The sequence below is a fragment of the Sceloporus undulatus genome, chromosome 8, assembly GCF_019175285.1.
Source record: "Sceloporus undulatus isolate JIND9_A2432 ecotype Alabama chromosome 8, SceUnd_v1.1, whole genome shotgun sequence".
Classification (NCBI taxonomy): domain Eukaryota; kingdom Metazoa; phylum Chordata; class Lepidosauria; order Squamata; family Phrynosomatidae; genus Sceloporus; species Sceloporus undulatus.
In genome coordinates, this window is record NC_056529.1 from 26,944,945 (window position 1) to 26,960,486 (window position 15,542).

Below are 15,542 nucleotides of genomic sequence, written 5' to 3' on the forward strand. Positions count from 1 at the left end.
ACAGGTAAGCAAAGGCGAGAGCATCCCTGGCCGGTTTGTCGGCACCAGTTATTCTGTAAACTTCCCAGGGAAGTGGGTGTCGAGGGAACAGGCTGTGATTTAAGCGCCTCTCAAAACATTCTGCCAAATCCTCTTAATGCCAACCATTAATAATACACAGAAAAACCCCAAGAAGGCGAGAGGAAATTATACACGATTTCAGTCCTGCTGAATGAATTCTCTCCACTGTAAAGTACCTCTGCCAAGGTATTTTAATGTCTTTTATTTTTCTTAAACCCCTTTCCACTGCAACCTTCTTGTGTGCAAAAGCCAGAGCTTAAATATTGGTTGTCGATACCCAATAATGCAACAAACTCAGTTTAAAACATAGCATTGTTGCAGCCTTGCAGGCAGCAGTGCACTCAAAAGTAATGTACGTTCTCCACTGTAATCTACCTTTGCCAAGGTATTTTTCTTTAAAACAACAACAACAGCCTAGAATCCCTTTGTGTGCAAAAGCTGTGGCTTAAACATTGGTCAGTGATAATCAGTAATGCACAATATTCAGTTTAGAACTTAGCCTCACAAAAGCTTTGCAGGCAATGTTGCACCAGCAGCGCATTCGAAAGTAATGTACCTTTGCACTGTAATCTACCTTTGTTTTCTTTTAAAAACAAACCAGCAAAAACAAAATCCTGTTGTGTGAAAAAGCTATGGCTTAAATATTGGTCTGCCATATACCCAACAATGCAACAAAACTCAGCCATGTAAGCAATGCTATGGCAGCAGTGCATTCAAAAGGAAGAGAAGGGGAAAATAGATTATTTGGGAAAAAAAGCCTTGAACTTGCACTTCTAAAAGTGTTTGGCTTTTGTCGTATCCTCACACACCCGTCCTTCTTTGCTTGTTGCAAAACTGTAACAATCGGACACACAAAGGCAGGAAATGGGTGGCCTGAGCACCGCACCCTTGGCCTGGGATGAAAAAGAAAATGGGTTCTTTCCTTCCAACATTGTACTGTATCTGGTTTTAATGTGCTTAAGAGTGCTGAATTCGAAAAACACATTCGTACCACACTTTCCCAAATTCAATATATATATTGAAATTTTACTGTACACCGCTATGATCATTGCGGAATAGCGGTCTATAAATAAAACGTATTATTATTATTATTATTATTATTATTATTATTATTATTATTATTATATATTGAGAGAGAGAGAGAGGTGTGTGTGTGTGTGTGTGTATATATATATATATGTATATGTATATTGGATCAATTCAGTTGTTACTCAGACTTGTGCCAATGCTGATGTTCCAGCGTAATTTCTTTCAGTGCAGCGATTCCCAAACTTTGGTCCTCCAGGTGTTTTGGACTTCAACTCCCAGAAGCCCCAGCTACCTCGGTCAATAGTCGGGGATTCTGGGAAATGAAGTCCAAAAACATTTGGACAACCAAAGTTTAGGTTCTTGTAGTGCTTTTGAATGGGTTTTTAAAATGTTTCCTGTCAGTAAATTAAAGTGTTTCAAATAGCTTCTGCCACACTGCAGAAATAAAGCGGTTTGACAGCACTTTTTACATTCCATGGCTCAGTGGTATGGAATCCTGGGATTTGTAGTGTGTTGTGGCACCAGAGCTCTCTGACAGGGAAAGTTAAATGGTAGGGATTTTCCAAGGCCTGTGTTATTGTTATTATTATGGCAATTAGGTCCAACAAAACACATTGCAGAAATAATCCAGTTTGAGAGTGCTTTAACTGCCCTGGCTCAATGCTAGGGAATTCTGGGAACTGTAGTTTTGTGAGCCTTCTCTGTCAGAGAGCTCTGGTGCCACAACAAACTACAGTCCCCAGGGTTCCCTAGCACTGAGCCAGGGCAGTTAAAGCGGTCTCAAACTGGATTATTTTGGCTAAAAGTGTGGTTTTTTGGACTTCAATTCCAACAAGGCTGCTATTCTTCTGCCAGCCTACAGGAGGCGGAGCGCACGCGGCCACAACAAAAGGAAACAGAGCTGTCAATCAACGGGGGAGAGGCGGGCTAAAGGGAGCGCGCCTGCGCAGAGCTAAAGACACGCACGCGCCCGACCTGCCGGCCGTTAGGGCGAAAAAAAGAGCGCGCGCGATTAAAAAAAAGAAAAAAGAAAAATCACCCCACCCCCTCTTGTCCTCGCGCTCCCTCCTCGACCAATCACTGAGCAGGAAGGAGCGCGAGGGAGGCTGAGGGTGGAACGTTGGCGTCGGTTAACGTTCCATGTGGCAGTGTGCGCATGCGTCTCAAAGCTGAGGCTATGTCTTATTATTTCTTTCTCCCCTCAGAGGAAAAAAAAGGCGGGAAAAATGTGTGGCTACATTATAAACATATATATAAACATACCTGTATGTTAGTGCAAAACTTTCTACCTCCCATATTCCAATAGAGTAAAACATACTCAATGTCCTCGTCCCAATTTAATAACATATTTACATAATAATATCTAACAATAATATCTACTCCTTTCAAGCAGTGGAAAGAGAGTTTGGACTTCAGTTCCCAAAAGCCTCAGCCATGTTGGTCAATAGTCTGGGATGCTGGGAGCTGAAGTCCAAAATCTCTCCAAAGGGCACAGTCAGTTTGGGGACCAATGTTTTAAAGAAATGACTGCCAAACTCTGGCCTTCTACATGTTATGGACTTCAGCTTCCATAATCCCAGACCATTGGCCAAAATGGCTGAGGCTCCTGGGAGCTGAAGTCCAACCAAGACACTCCAACCAAGAGGACATTTTAAAGCGGTGATTCACAAACGTTTGTCCTTTATATGTTTTTGGATTCCAACTCCCAGAAGTCCCAAGAGTCAGGAATTCTGGGAACTGAAGTCCAAAAACCATCTGTGGCGGACCAAATTTTGGGAATAACTGCTTTAAACCCTTCACTGTCCCTCAGTTATGTACTTTTGCAATTGTGTGTCATTTGGGTTCATCGCCTTGGGAAGGCAATGGTTTTAAGGTGCAAAACATATTAGAGATATAATCCAGTTTGACACCACTTTGGTCCAAGACACACTGCAGAAATAATCCAGTTTGAGACCGCTTTAACTGCCATGACTCAGTGCTAGGGAAACATGGGAATTGTAGTTTATTGTGGCACCAGAGCTCTCTAAAAATGTCCCACAAAACTACAGTTTCCAGAATTCCCTAGCACTAAGCCAGGGCAGTTAAAGCAGTCTCAAACTGGATTATTTCTGCAGTGCGTTTTGGACCAGCGTGATAAAAAGACTCGCTCTTTTGTGGCCAACCTAAAAAGTGCAAACCATTCAGCAAAGGCTACAGTCCACTAAAGTTCACACTAATATGAATTTGTTAAAGCCTTTTAAGTTGCCAGGAGTTACAAATGGAGAGAGTTCCTGTTGTGTACAAACTTTTAACAGTTGTGTACAAACTTTTCCTTTGTCTTTCTTTTTCTTTTTTTGACAAGTGTTGCCAGGTATAAAAATCCTGTGTATAAAAAGTGGCACGATTTTGCTGCTTTATTCACGGGATAGTCGCCATTTTGCCGCTTTATTCATGGGATAATGGTGCAGTAATGGCGTCGGCGTGTGAAAATCAACCCATTATTGCACCATGTTGCCGGGATTTAATGCCAATTTAATGCCGCATGCCTCTTGTGTGATAAAGTCCTTAATGTCTCTCCCATTGGAAATGTGAAAGATATTTACACTATACATATTGTTGCTGAAATAAACCAGGCTTTTAAGGGTGGTACAAGGAAAACCAGTTACGATGGAGTAAAAGTTGTGCGACAGGAAAGAAATGGCTTAAATATTGCCCTCTTTTGCAGTGGCCTCATAGCACCCTTCCTTGGGGTAATTTATTTTGTTCCTTGTCCCCCTTTTGTATCCTTACAACAACCCTGCGAGGTAGGAAAGAGATAGGAAGTGAAGCTAGTGAACTTTGTAGCAAAGCAAACATGAGGATGGGATCAATATAAATTTGGGGGATATGTGAAAGATGTGGGAAAGGTGACCAAGAAACGGAAAAGATCGAAGAGGGATAGAAATTGGGCCAAAGTGGCATGGAAGGGAGGACATTTTGGGTGCTGGATGGAAAATGTAGGTTGTATACTGTTGCAAAGGCAAAGGAGGAGAAGCAGAAAGGTCCTGAGCACCGTCATTTGTCGAAATCTATTCAACTAGGTGGGACTCAAATGTAAAGAGTGAAAATATTAAAAGAAATACTTTGGTTGCCAAATTGAAAAGCCAAGATGGCTCCTGTCCCTTTAATGGTTGTGTAGAGGAATGAGGTCAGCAGGTGTTGCTTGTTATACCTTTAAAAGGTAGAGAGGTCTCCTCCATTTTGGCAAATCCAGAGAGGAATATGAAGAAGAGAAGAGGATATTTCCATGCAAGCTTTCTATTTATTCATTTATTTCATTTTCTTATTGCATTTTTACCCGGCTTTTCAGAAATGCTCTCAGAGCAGCTTATAAATGGGTAATTCTAGAGAAATTTCACAGCACCTTTGAGACTAAAGAAGTTGGCAACATGACCTTTCCTAGAGTAAAGCCTCCTTCCTCAGGTGCATTTGGAAAGAATATAAACAATCTAAACTACAACTCCCAGGATTCCCTAACATTGAGCCAGGGCAGTTCAAGCAAAATTTCTGCCAAATTCAAACAAAAATGCACCAAACAGGGATACTTTTTTTAATCGGCCAACCGAAATGTGCAATAGCCTTGTTGCAAGCTTTCGAAGCTCCACTGGCTTCTTCATCAGGCAATAAGTTACAAATAAAATAAGTTTTCTTTATATCCTGCCTCTCCAAAAAGGATCTAGGTGGGTTATAATAAAGTACATAAATACAATACATACAACATGTACATAACTAAAACCAAACAGGAGAAGAAAAACATTTGGAGGTGTTAGATGCCTGCATTTTGGCCCATAAAGGCATTGCACTGTTTGAATTTGCCAAATGGCCAACACTCTGCATATCTTCTGCAATGTGTTTTGGACTTCAGTGTATAGGGCTACCCCTGATATGTATGGTTTGTCTTGCTTTTTCTCTCCCTCTTCTGGTTTAGGGACTGTTCCCATTAGATTTAGGAAAGCAGAGATTAGCACAAGCTTGAAAGGGTTAATAAAAAACCCCAATCCCAGCATTGAAGCTTTGTGGCTGGGGAAGTTATACATCCCAATTCAAAACAGGCAAAGCATCTTTGTCTTTTTTCATTGTGGGTCCAGTCCTATTCTCTTCTTTAAAAAAAGGGCATTTTAAGGAGGGATGGTGCTGATGCTGGGGATGTGTTCCTTCTGTGGCTTCGACAGCTCATCTCTTCATCCTTTCCTTGTCTTTACAGCCTTGGAAAAAAGAAAAGGAAGAAGAAGCCCAAGAGGAGAGACCCTCAGGGTTTGTGCAAAAGCCTTGCTTTTGGATTCCACAATGTTGCTGAATTCTTCTACTTTTCCTCTTTTTGAGAACGAAATCCACCTCGATGCCTGGCTTTCCTAAGCCTTTAGTAAAGAAGTCTGCATCTCTGGAGTGAAGGGAGGACCTTGTTGTTGGAGGTGATCTTAGGCTTCCTCATCTCTGAATGGTTTTCTCCAGGGAGGGAAATCTGATCAGGTTCCCTCCACCTTCTCCTGAAAGAAGGAGAGAAAGAGAAAGAGTTTAGACAGACAGAGAGAGAAGGAGAGAGAGAGAGAGACCCATCCCTCCCTGCCTCCCATTGGCGGGCAAACTGGTTGCAATTGCATTTGCAAACCGTAGCTTGGCACAGAGAGCAGGAGCTGGGCTCACTTTACCTGCTGCTGCTGCTGCTGGCTGTGGATCTCTCTCTGGATTGTTTTGAAAGAGGAAAAGACCCCCCAAAAAGGGGGACCGAATTGGACTCTGAAGAAGGAGATCGGATTTAAATCGCCCCGAATGGTATGGAGAGAGTTGGAAGGATGGAGACTTCTTAAAACCTGTCTCTTGAAGCAGTCCCTGGAGAAGAAGTAACTGGATCTAGGGTTCTCATCTTTTTCTTCCTCCAAGACTGGAGGAGGGCTTCTTCTTATTGAGGAATTGGGCTGAGGATGAGGAGGAGGATGGGGATGAAGGCGGCGGACCACACAGAAACCTCCACCCGAGGGACCACTTTTCGTCATCTTTGCGGTAAAGAAGGTGTCTGCTGGTGCCTTGCTGAGATGGCTCTCTCTCCTGCTGCTCTTGCTACGTTTTAATCTTACAGTATCTATCTATCCATATTCATTTCTTACAGGGAAAGAGGATGGAGAGCCCCGATCTCTTGCAACACTGACGCTGGGAAACTTAATACACATCCACAGACAGAGCTACAATTTTCCTCCCCTTTCCTCTCTCTCTCTCTGTCCCTTTCCCTGCCAGAGTCTGGAAAAAGGGGACATGTGTTTTACATTTCTGCCTCCTTGTTTTGGTGCAATCTCCAAGAAGAGAGAGGCGGAGTGGGGCGGACAGAGGAGCCCAGCCCTGGCCAAAGAGGGCTCCCAAGGGGGGGTCCCCTTTCTCCCCCCAGAAGGGGAGGCTGGGAGAGCCCCTTGGAGGAGGACCATGGATGCTGGGCTGACTTCCATCCAAAGGCTGCTCCCAAGCCTTGAGGGAAGAGGAGCCCAGAGGAGGAGGATGATGAAGGTTGCCAGGAGGAGGAGGAGGAGGAATGGCTGGCCAGATGGGGCCAGGATAAAGTTAAACTTCTGCTGCTGTTTCTTCTTCTTCTGGAGGGGATGGTGGGCGTTGCTCTTGCTCCAGCTCCACATGTTGCAAGCTTTGGCACAAGGTAAGCCTGCCCTAAACACTCCAGTGTCTTTCTTTTACAGAGGTGTCTTGCCTGCCTTCTCATCATGCAGAAAGGATGTCAAACGTTTCTGGTGCTCAGGGAGAGAGGAGACAGACAGATACAGCCCTGGCTTTATATCAGGGAGAGACAGCCCTGTTACTGCAGCCTTTCTCTCTTTCTCTCTCTGTGGTCCAGAACACATTGGAGAGATAATCCAGTTTCAGACCACTTTAACTGCCCTGGCTCAGTGCTAGGGGATCCTGGGGTTTCTAGGTTAGAGCTCTCTGACAGGGAAGGCTCAATGTCTCACAAGTCTTACCTTATCTCCTACTGTTTTATCCAGCTCTTGAGTATTACCTTACTCTGGCTGCCTCTTTCAGGTCCAAAACACACTGCAGAAATCATCTGAGACTGCTTCAACTGACTCAGGGCTAGGGAATCTGGGGAATTGTAGTTTATTGTGGCCCCAGAGAAGGCTCAATGTCTCAAACTACAGATCCCAGAATTCCTTAGCAGGGAGACATGGATCCAAAACACATTGCAGAAACAATCCAGTTTAAGGCTGCATTAACTGCCCTGTCTCAGTGCTAGGTAATACTGGGAATTGTTCTTTCTTGTGGCACTAGAGCTCCTGACAAAGAAGGCTGAAGGTCTCATGAAACTACAGCTCCCAGGATTCCCTAGCACTGAGCCAGGGTAGTTAAAGCTGTCTCAAACTGGATTACTTCTGCAGTGTGTTTTGGGACCTCTCTCTCTCACACACACAAACACACACACACACTGGGCTTTGTATCAACAAGGGCTGCCTTTCCATAGACAGTCCTACTATACCCATCTTGGCATGCTTTCCCCTGCAGCCTCTCCCTTGCCATACTGTCTTGACCCTCTCTGCAAATGTTCACCTTTCACTGCTTTAGGGAATGAATCTGCAATTCAGTTCTCCCAGGCAAAGGGAGAGTTAACTTCTGGATGCCTCTGTGTGTGTGTGTGTGTGGATAAACACGCACACACACACACACACAGGGAGTTAAGCTGTCAAAAGAACCGGACCCATAAATCTGCCAGCTAGGGCTAAACCAGGCATGTAGAAAGAGAGAGAAAGAAGAGAGAGGGAGGCAAAGAGGAATGCCATTGTATGTTGGCGCCTCCATTGGTGCCCTGTTCATTCAGGTTGCCAACAACATGGGTTTCACACACAGACAAACGCCGCAATTGATTTGTATCTCCGCATTTCCACATCAAGGACCTGTATTGTCCAATAATGTTCGTGTAGCAGAGGTGGAAGAACCAGAGGCTTCAGGAAAAACCACCGCCAGGCACTTTGAATCCCATTCCTCTTTCTCTTGATATGTGTGTATCTATATATGGGTCTCTGTTTCAGTGGCCTTATATATATATATGCCTGTTCTCCACAAGCACTTTGACAGAGCGAGAAATGCGTATGTTAAAAGCGTGGGCTCTATTATATTACAATTGGCAGTGCCAAACAACCTGAGGAACAAGAGCTGCTTTCACTGCTGTGTGTGTGTGTTTTTCTGCCTTCTGTGGGCTGCGAGTTGTTGAAACTGAGCTGGAGTGGACTCTTGGGCACCCTGCTGGTTCCCAGTGGGGACAAACTGGTGGAAAGCATGAGTAGAAGTTACTCATCCCAGGAAGAAAGGAATAATAATAAATAAAAGTGGGTAGTCTTTCTGCCAAGGCATTTCCTGTGCATAAGAAGCAGAACCCAAGACAAAACAAATCTCACTTTCCTGACTCATATCTGGTGGCATCTTTACAACAATCCTTTGAGGCAGAATTCAAAGATATAGCCATGTTAGTCTCCAGAAGCAGTATGTAGTGAGATCTTGTAGCACCTTTGGCATAAAGAGCTTTCATAGGCTTAAGTCTACTCCCTCCGATGCATTAAACAAGTTGAACCAACCTAAATATATGAGTAGAATTGAAAGATATAGCCATGTGAGTCTGTAGAATCAGTATGTAGAGAGATCTTGTAGCACCTTTGAGACCCCCTGAAAGAAAGAAGTTGGCATCATGAGCTTTTCTAGACTTGTCTACTTCCTCAGATGCATTAAACAAGTTAAATCGACCTGAATATATGAGTAGAATTGAAAGATATAGCTGTGATAGTCTGCAGAATCAGTATGTAGAGGGATCTTGTAGCACCTTTTGAGACTAACTGAAAGGAAGAAGCTGACAGCCTGAGCTTTCCTAGACTAAAGTCTACGTCCAAATGCATCTGAGGAAGTAGGCTTAAGTCTTGGAAAGCTCACGCTGCCGACTTCTTCCTTTCAGTGAGTCTCAAAGGTGCTTCAAGATCTCTCTCGATAGTCATCCTTTGAGTTGATCTACCGGCGTTTTAGAGGCTGAACACATTGCACCAAGGCCCTTTGTAATCCAGAGGATCACAGAGAAAGGGGTATTCGTGCCCATCAGCAGTGAGAGCATGTCTGAATCCTGATCCTATTCCAGCCGAGAGGAGATTTCACAGTTCCCTTCCCTGCATATTTCCCTTTTATTTGGAGGTGTAGAATTTCCTTTGGAAGAGCCCTGTATGAGTAATTGGACAGTTTGCCTGGTGAGGGAGGGACTATGCAACTAAGGCTGCTTTGGCCCTGCCTTGTCAGCATTTGCTTTTGCACACTGAAGTTTTCCATCCATGTGTAAAACAGTGGTAAAAGTCCTTTTGCCTAATTTCCCCAAGCCCCATCAATAATATCCTCCCTCCCTATTTCATATATGTTTTCTCTTCCTCCTCATTCTGAAGCATTTGAGAACTGAGGCCTCCAAACCTTTGCAGGAGATATACATGCTTTATTTATGCTATTATATTTTAAGTGCACATTTTTCTACTTTGTATACTACTACAACTATTACAGGGGGCTAAATATCATCCTGACCTTTTGATAGGCAGATATTTGAACGGCTATTTAAATTGGATTTCTCAAAGTCTGTAGTGAAACCTGTTTTCTATGCATATGCCTGAATCAATTAAAGTGACCTTTAAGATGTGGTTTTTCTATGAAGGGATAGTGAAAGTAGCCTTCCTCTTGTGTGGAAATGCGCATACTCAGTTAAATAAATACAGAGAGTATCTGTTCATATAACAACTGGTTATTTATATCTGTCCAGTAAATATATATAAGTCAACAGTCTTGTGTGGGAAGAGTAGCCTCCATTGAATTTGGTGTGAATTACTTTTACATCAGGGTCCGAAACACCTTGCAGAAATAATCCAGTTTGAGACTGCTTTGACTGCCCTGGCTCAGGGCTAGAGAATCCTGGGAATTGTAGTTCATTCTGGCACTAGTGCTCTCTGACAGAGAAGGCTCAATGTCTCACACAAACTACAGACCCCATAATTCCTCAGCATGGAGACATGGGTCCAAAACACACTGCAAAAACAATCCAGTTTAAGGCTGCATTAAATGCCCTGGCTCAGTGCTAGGGAATCTTGGGAATTGTAGTTTATTGTGGCACTAGAGCTCTCTGACAGAGAAGGCTAAATGTCTCTCAAAACTACAGTTCCCAGATTTCCCTAGCATTGAGGCAGGGCAGTTAAAGCGGTCTCAAACTGGATTATTTCTGCAGTGTGTTTCGGACCCAGGTGGTGCTAACCTTAGAAGCTTTATGCATCTATCTCTTAAAGCTTTAGGCTAGGAATCATGAATATATGCCTGGAAAACAATTTGTCAATTCTCACTCCTGGCTATATATGGTCCAGGACTGATGGAAGGTGCAATCCAATGCCTGGAAGGTCGCCTCTCCCTGGCCCTGCTTCAAGAGACACTTAAAACACTGTTCCATTATTACAGCCTTGAAAGCTACCTGACCTTCTGAAGCAAACCAAGGCCGTGTTTTTGGTCCTTCAGTGTGCAGTGCAAGCCTAAAGCATGCTTGATCAGAAGTAAGTCCCATTGAGTTTAGTGGTGTTTATTCTCAAGTAACTGCTCCCAGGCTGGCAGCTGGAACCTGGAAGAACAAAAGGGTTGGAGATGTAAAGACTGGAGCTTCAGCTGCGCTTCAGTGTAACTGATCTTCAACTGACTCAGTGAAGTATAAGCACTGTACTTCAGGAAGGAAAAAAGGAAGTCTATGTCCTTGTTATAAAGTATTCCTTTTGTAGCTCTTTGAAGTACATGTGATTTATAAAAGGACTGCATGCTGGAGTACAATGAACTTGAGCTTTAAATTGGCTTCATTTTGTTGTCTTTGGAGTTGATTTGTGCGTCATTGTATTCCGAACCATATTTAAAATGCTGTAAACTTGGCCCTCCACATTTGTGACTTTGACTTTTGCGGATTTGATTATTTGAGGCTTTGGTTAATACGTTCTCTGCAGGAATTTCTAGCTCCTCCAGTCCAAGTCTTCTGGATGTTAACCATAGAGTTGTGCTGGAGAACCTAAAAGGTCCTAGAGGAAACACTTCTCTAGGCACTTGTAGGTCTCCTAGCATTGACTCTATGATCAACTTCTGGCGGATGTTGACCATAGAGTTGTACTGGAGGACCTGGCGATTGCTGGAGAGGTGTTATCTCAGGTAAAAAGAATAGGGGTACTTCACCCCTAACCCCAGTGAATGTGGTGGGACCACTGTAATTCATAAACTGAAAGTCATTTCACATACTACAGTAAAAGCAGATACACAATAATGATTTATCAGGGTCTAATTATGGCTCCTGGCCTAAATATCATAAAGCTCCCAGATTGTGTCTGATCTTGGAAGCTAACCAGGGTTAGCTTTGGTTAGTACTTGGATCGGAGATCACTCATGAAGAGCATGAACTGTAGGCTATATTTCAGGGAATGAACTGGCAAAACCACCTATGAGTATTCCTTGCCTGAGAAAACCCTATGAAAGTCATGGGGGTCACCATAAGTTGACAGGTGACTTGAAGGCACATGCACACACAATTATGCCTCCCTGTAGTGTATTTCTGGTGTGTACATTAAGGCATGCAGCTCCTAAACACTTTACAAAATAGAACTTCACACTCACTACATGGTCACTAAACTGTTGATTAGGCGTTCTCTCACCTCAAAGGCTATGCAGTAACTTTAGCATCTGTTTAAAATAGAGCCTATAGGCAGATTTAAGCTTCATGCAAAAGCTAAACAGGTAACAAGCTCTTTCAATCAAAAGTATGCAAAGAGGTTGCAGTCTGACCCTTGCCAAGAACCTTAACCAAAATGCAAAACTGAAAAGGACATTTTCTTACTTAGGGCCCAGTGAGGTGAGTGTGTCAGGATATGCGAGATCTATTTTTATTTAATACCATACTATGGCAATGTGGGTATTAGGCTCAGTCAAAAAGTCACAAAGATGTGGCAAAGCACTGTAGTACATTAAATCTCTTCAAGCTCAGTATCAAAACAGAAAACAAGAGTGAAAGGATAAGGTGAAGAAGCCTTAGCTTGGAGATTATGATAGTCATAACACTGAATTTAGGAAGCGCTACACCAATTCAGGCATGGGCCCTGCTTGGCACAAAAAGATCCCAAGTAGTACCAAAGACTGTAAGGGCAAGCGAGGATGATTGTTTGATAATAATAATAAAAAGAAGCCCACAGACACTCAGTACTGTTCTTCACATTAATCTGGATAGTTCTCTGTTGATTTTGTGAAGCAGAGAGCAGAACACACAATTCTTTGTATTAGCAAGGAAATTTATTTAGTTTAGTTGGTCTGCATTTTTAAGCCAACGTCTTTTAATTTATTTCGTGGGGATGTTTGCTCACTGTGTGTGAAAAGGAACAAAAACACATCAAAAAGTAGGAATTCACAAACAATGAGAGGAACCTAAATCATCTTAATCTACATGCAGGAGATTAAAGAACAAAGGAAGACTTGAAGGTGACAGATGTAGACAAGTTTTGTAACCTTTTCTAAGTCTATTATAAAAACCCAAAGAGTCGGATCATAATTCTAATATATAATTTGAGTATAGATAGGTATGGTCCACACACCTACCTGAGATTCAGACTAATGAGACCATAGTTACAGTTTTTACTACGATGTTTCTCTTGCTAGCCTTATTCAGGACTAGGGATGTCAACCCCTCATCACTTGGAATTTAATGGGATGAGTTTTATTCTGGTGTGGATTCAGTACTGTAATGTTAGGCCCTAATTGGCTGGCCAAAATCTCAAGACTGCAAGTTTCTTGCCTTAGTATAGAAGACAAAATAATGTATGGAATAGTGTAGAGTTAAGACTGAGCTTAATATTATCTCTGATGAATATGAATTTACAAGACCGACAAATATAACAATGCATTACAGTGCCTTTTGGAATTCAACTGCATTGGATTGAAAATAGTCAACTGAGCACTTTTGAGAGTTGTTAAAGGCAAAGAAATACAGAACTTTCCTTTTAAGTATGGAAGCGCAACCAGTATTTTCATTGGCACTTGGAGAACTAATTGAAATTGATTGTAGAATTCAAAGATATAGCCCATGTTAGTCTGTAGAAGCAGTGATTAGGAACCCTGCTTTATAATGGCTCCTGGTCACACGGAGCTGTGTAACTGCATTAAGATAAACACAGTTACGGCAGTCTTCAATCAGTCAGTTTATTTATACCCTGCTTTTCCCTTCAAACATGAAGGTGGTTTGAAGACTTACTTCATTAAAACGTGTTGGATGTCTTAAGAGATTGCTCTCCTCCCCTTGCACTGCTTCCCATTTGTAATATCCAGGTCCACATGCTACTTCTTTCTCTTTAAGCTCCATCATCTCTGCACAATGGCACTGCGATCTTAATCTTAGCTTGTAAACAAGTAATAAAAGTGGACGGTGACATGCACATGATACTAATAGAAGAGATAAGGGTCAGTTTTGAGATAGTGGTATGTGATTTGCTATACCAATAACATGCCCATTTTTGAAGTTTGAACATAATAGGAAGAATGTGACTCTGTAGATTATATAGGAGGCCTTGATTTTTATTTTATTTTTAAAAGAAAGTTTGCAACAAATAAATTGCTTTGGAAGGAATAAGTCATCTTGACTCACTTCTAAAAAGTTGCTCTGTCTCTAAACTTCACTGTTTTGTGGAAACAGCATGGTACTTAAAATAGTTGTTCATTTTTGACAACTGTGTATCTTTCATAGCCCAAGTCTTGAGAAATACTGTGTATGTAACCTACGATGCTAAAAATACTATTCCTTGTGTCACTTGAGAGGGACAATTTTGGTACCAGAAGCGTGTAGTTATTGTATTTAGAAAGACAACTGGTGTTGGGCGATTATATTAAGATAATTTTGAGGGAAACTGAAGGGTTCAGTTCACTGTATTAAAACATAACAGATTGTTTTTCATCACGCTAGTTCAGAAAGTTGTGGCACTGACAACAAACCATTTCAATACTCTGTACATGTTGCCAATCCATCTGTTAGCGGAATAGACATAATTAGCATTTATCCTCGTAAACATAGCCAGGTCTCTGTCCCTTGGCTCTGTGGAGAGTATTTCCAATAAAGTGACTCCATAGTGATGAAATGAGTACCAAATGAAGAAAAACGGGATGAGAAGAAATGGCAATATAGGTCTTTATCTCTACCTACTGCTTTTATCCCTTATGTGTATTGTGATGGATGATGGCTCTGGCTCTCGGTTCCTCCAGTCTCATCTACTTGTCATTCCAGTGCTCTAACACCTTCAACAGTTTCTGTCTGTAATAGACATTATTATAATAACTTGGCAGGATCTTGTCCTTTTCTGTTGATATTTTGGTCATCAATGTAGTTAGCTCTCTTTTATACCGCTTCGCTTTCTAGCATTTAATAGGGTACCTTGTCACATAATGTTTGCTTCAGATTTAAAGAGCTTGGCCTATATTCTCAACTACCAGAAGTGCCACTTGTTGATTCTTCTTCTTTCTTTTCAGAAACTATGAGTAAGTTGGTCTGAAACAGTCATTTGTATATAGAGTTGTTGACCTGAATAACAAGATGTGAAGTCTGGTGGCATTTTGCACTTGTCAATACAGTATAATGAAAAATCTGGTAATGCCAGATTTGAAAGTAGTTGTTCTTTTTTCCACCTGTATATACAAATTGTTCTATACAAACTCTTCATTACCCCCTATTTGTAAAATAATAATGGATTTTCATCATATAATAAAAATATTGCAATCCGTTGCCAGTTATTCTGCCAACGTGGAAATCTCTTGAACATCAAATTTACAGTACAGTGAATGAAATAGTTTGACTTTTCGGATGATCGGTTCCAATTGCTATTATAGAGGGTTTCTTTAAAGCATTGATGCTACAATATATTTTCACCTGTTTGCTCTGAATAATTGCCAGTCAAGTGTTTATTGCTTTGGGTTGGATACTTTGAACAGCTATAAAACACCTCGGCTCCTGCCATGTTTCCCTTCCCTTCCCTTTCTCATGCTGGCTTTGCTGCAGAAGTTCCTCTTTTATATATATGGCAGTGTGCTCTTCTATAAAACATGGAGTTGTTTGTTTGTTTCCCTGAAGAAGGAACTTGGAAGAAAAAAATGTTTTTCAAAATAGATAAATCACTGCTTTATTTCTTGATCCTAGGTGAAATTCTCCTCCATTGGTTCTCTTCTTCTTTCCTGCTTTTGTATTCTAGGAGGCTCTGATTATTGCGTCCTGTTTTGATAATAATAACAATAATAATAATAATAACAAAGTTTTATTTATATGCCGCCTTTCCCATAGGATCAAGGTGGCTCACAGCATTAGATAAAATACAACATGCAATTAAAATACTGTATATCCCATTAGTTACCTCCCCTGGTATGTGGTCAGATTCCTCCTG

At 41.8% G+C, this 15,542-nt stretch overlaps 1 protein-coding gene across 4 annotated transcripts in view; it reads left to right on the forward strand.

Moving 5' to 3' along the window:
• Positions 1-6,159: 6,159 nt before the first annotated feature.
• SDK1 (sidekick cell adhesion molecule 1) overlaps positions 6,160-15,542 on the forward strand; it is a 455,695-nt gene continuing 446,312 nt past the window's right edge. For all 4 annotated transcript variants that reach the window (XM_042438052.1, XM_042438056.1, XM_042438054.1 and 1 more), the window contains exon 1: positions 6,160-6,748. In XM_042438052.1, coding sequence (XP_042293986.1) covers positions 6,358-6,748 — 391 coding nt within the window. In that variant the 5' untranslated portion in view covers positions 6,160-6,357. The remainder of the gene's footprint in view (positions 6,749-15,542) is intronic.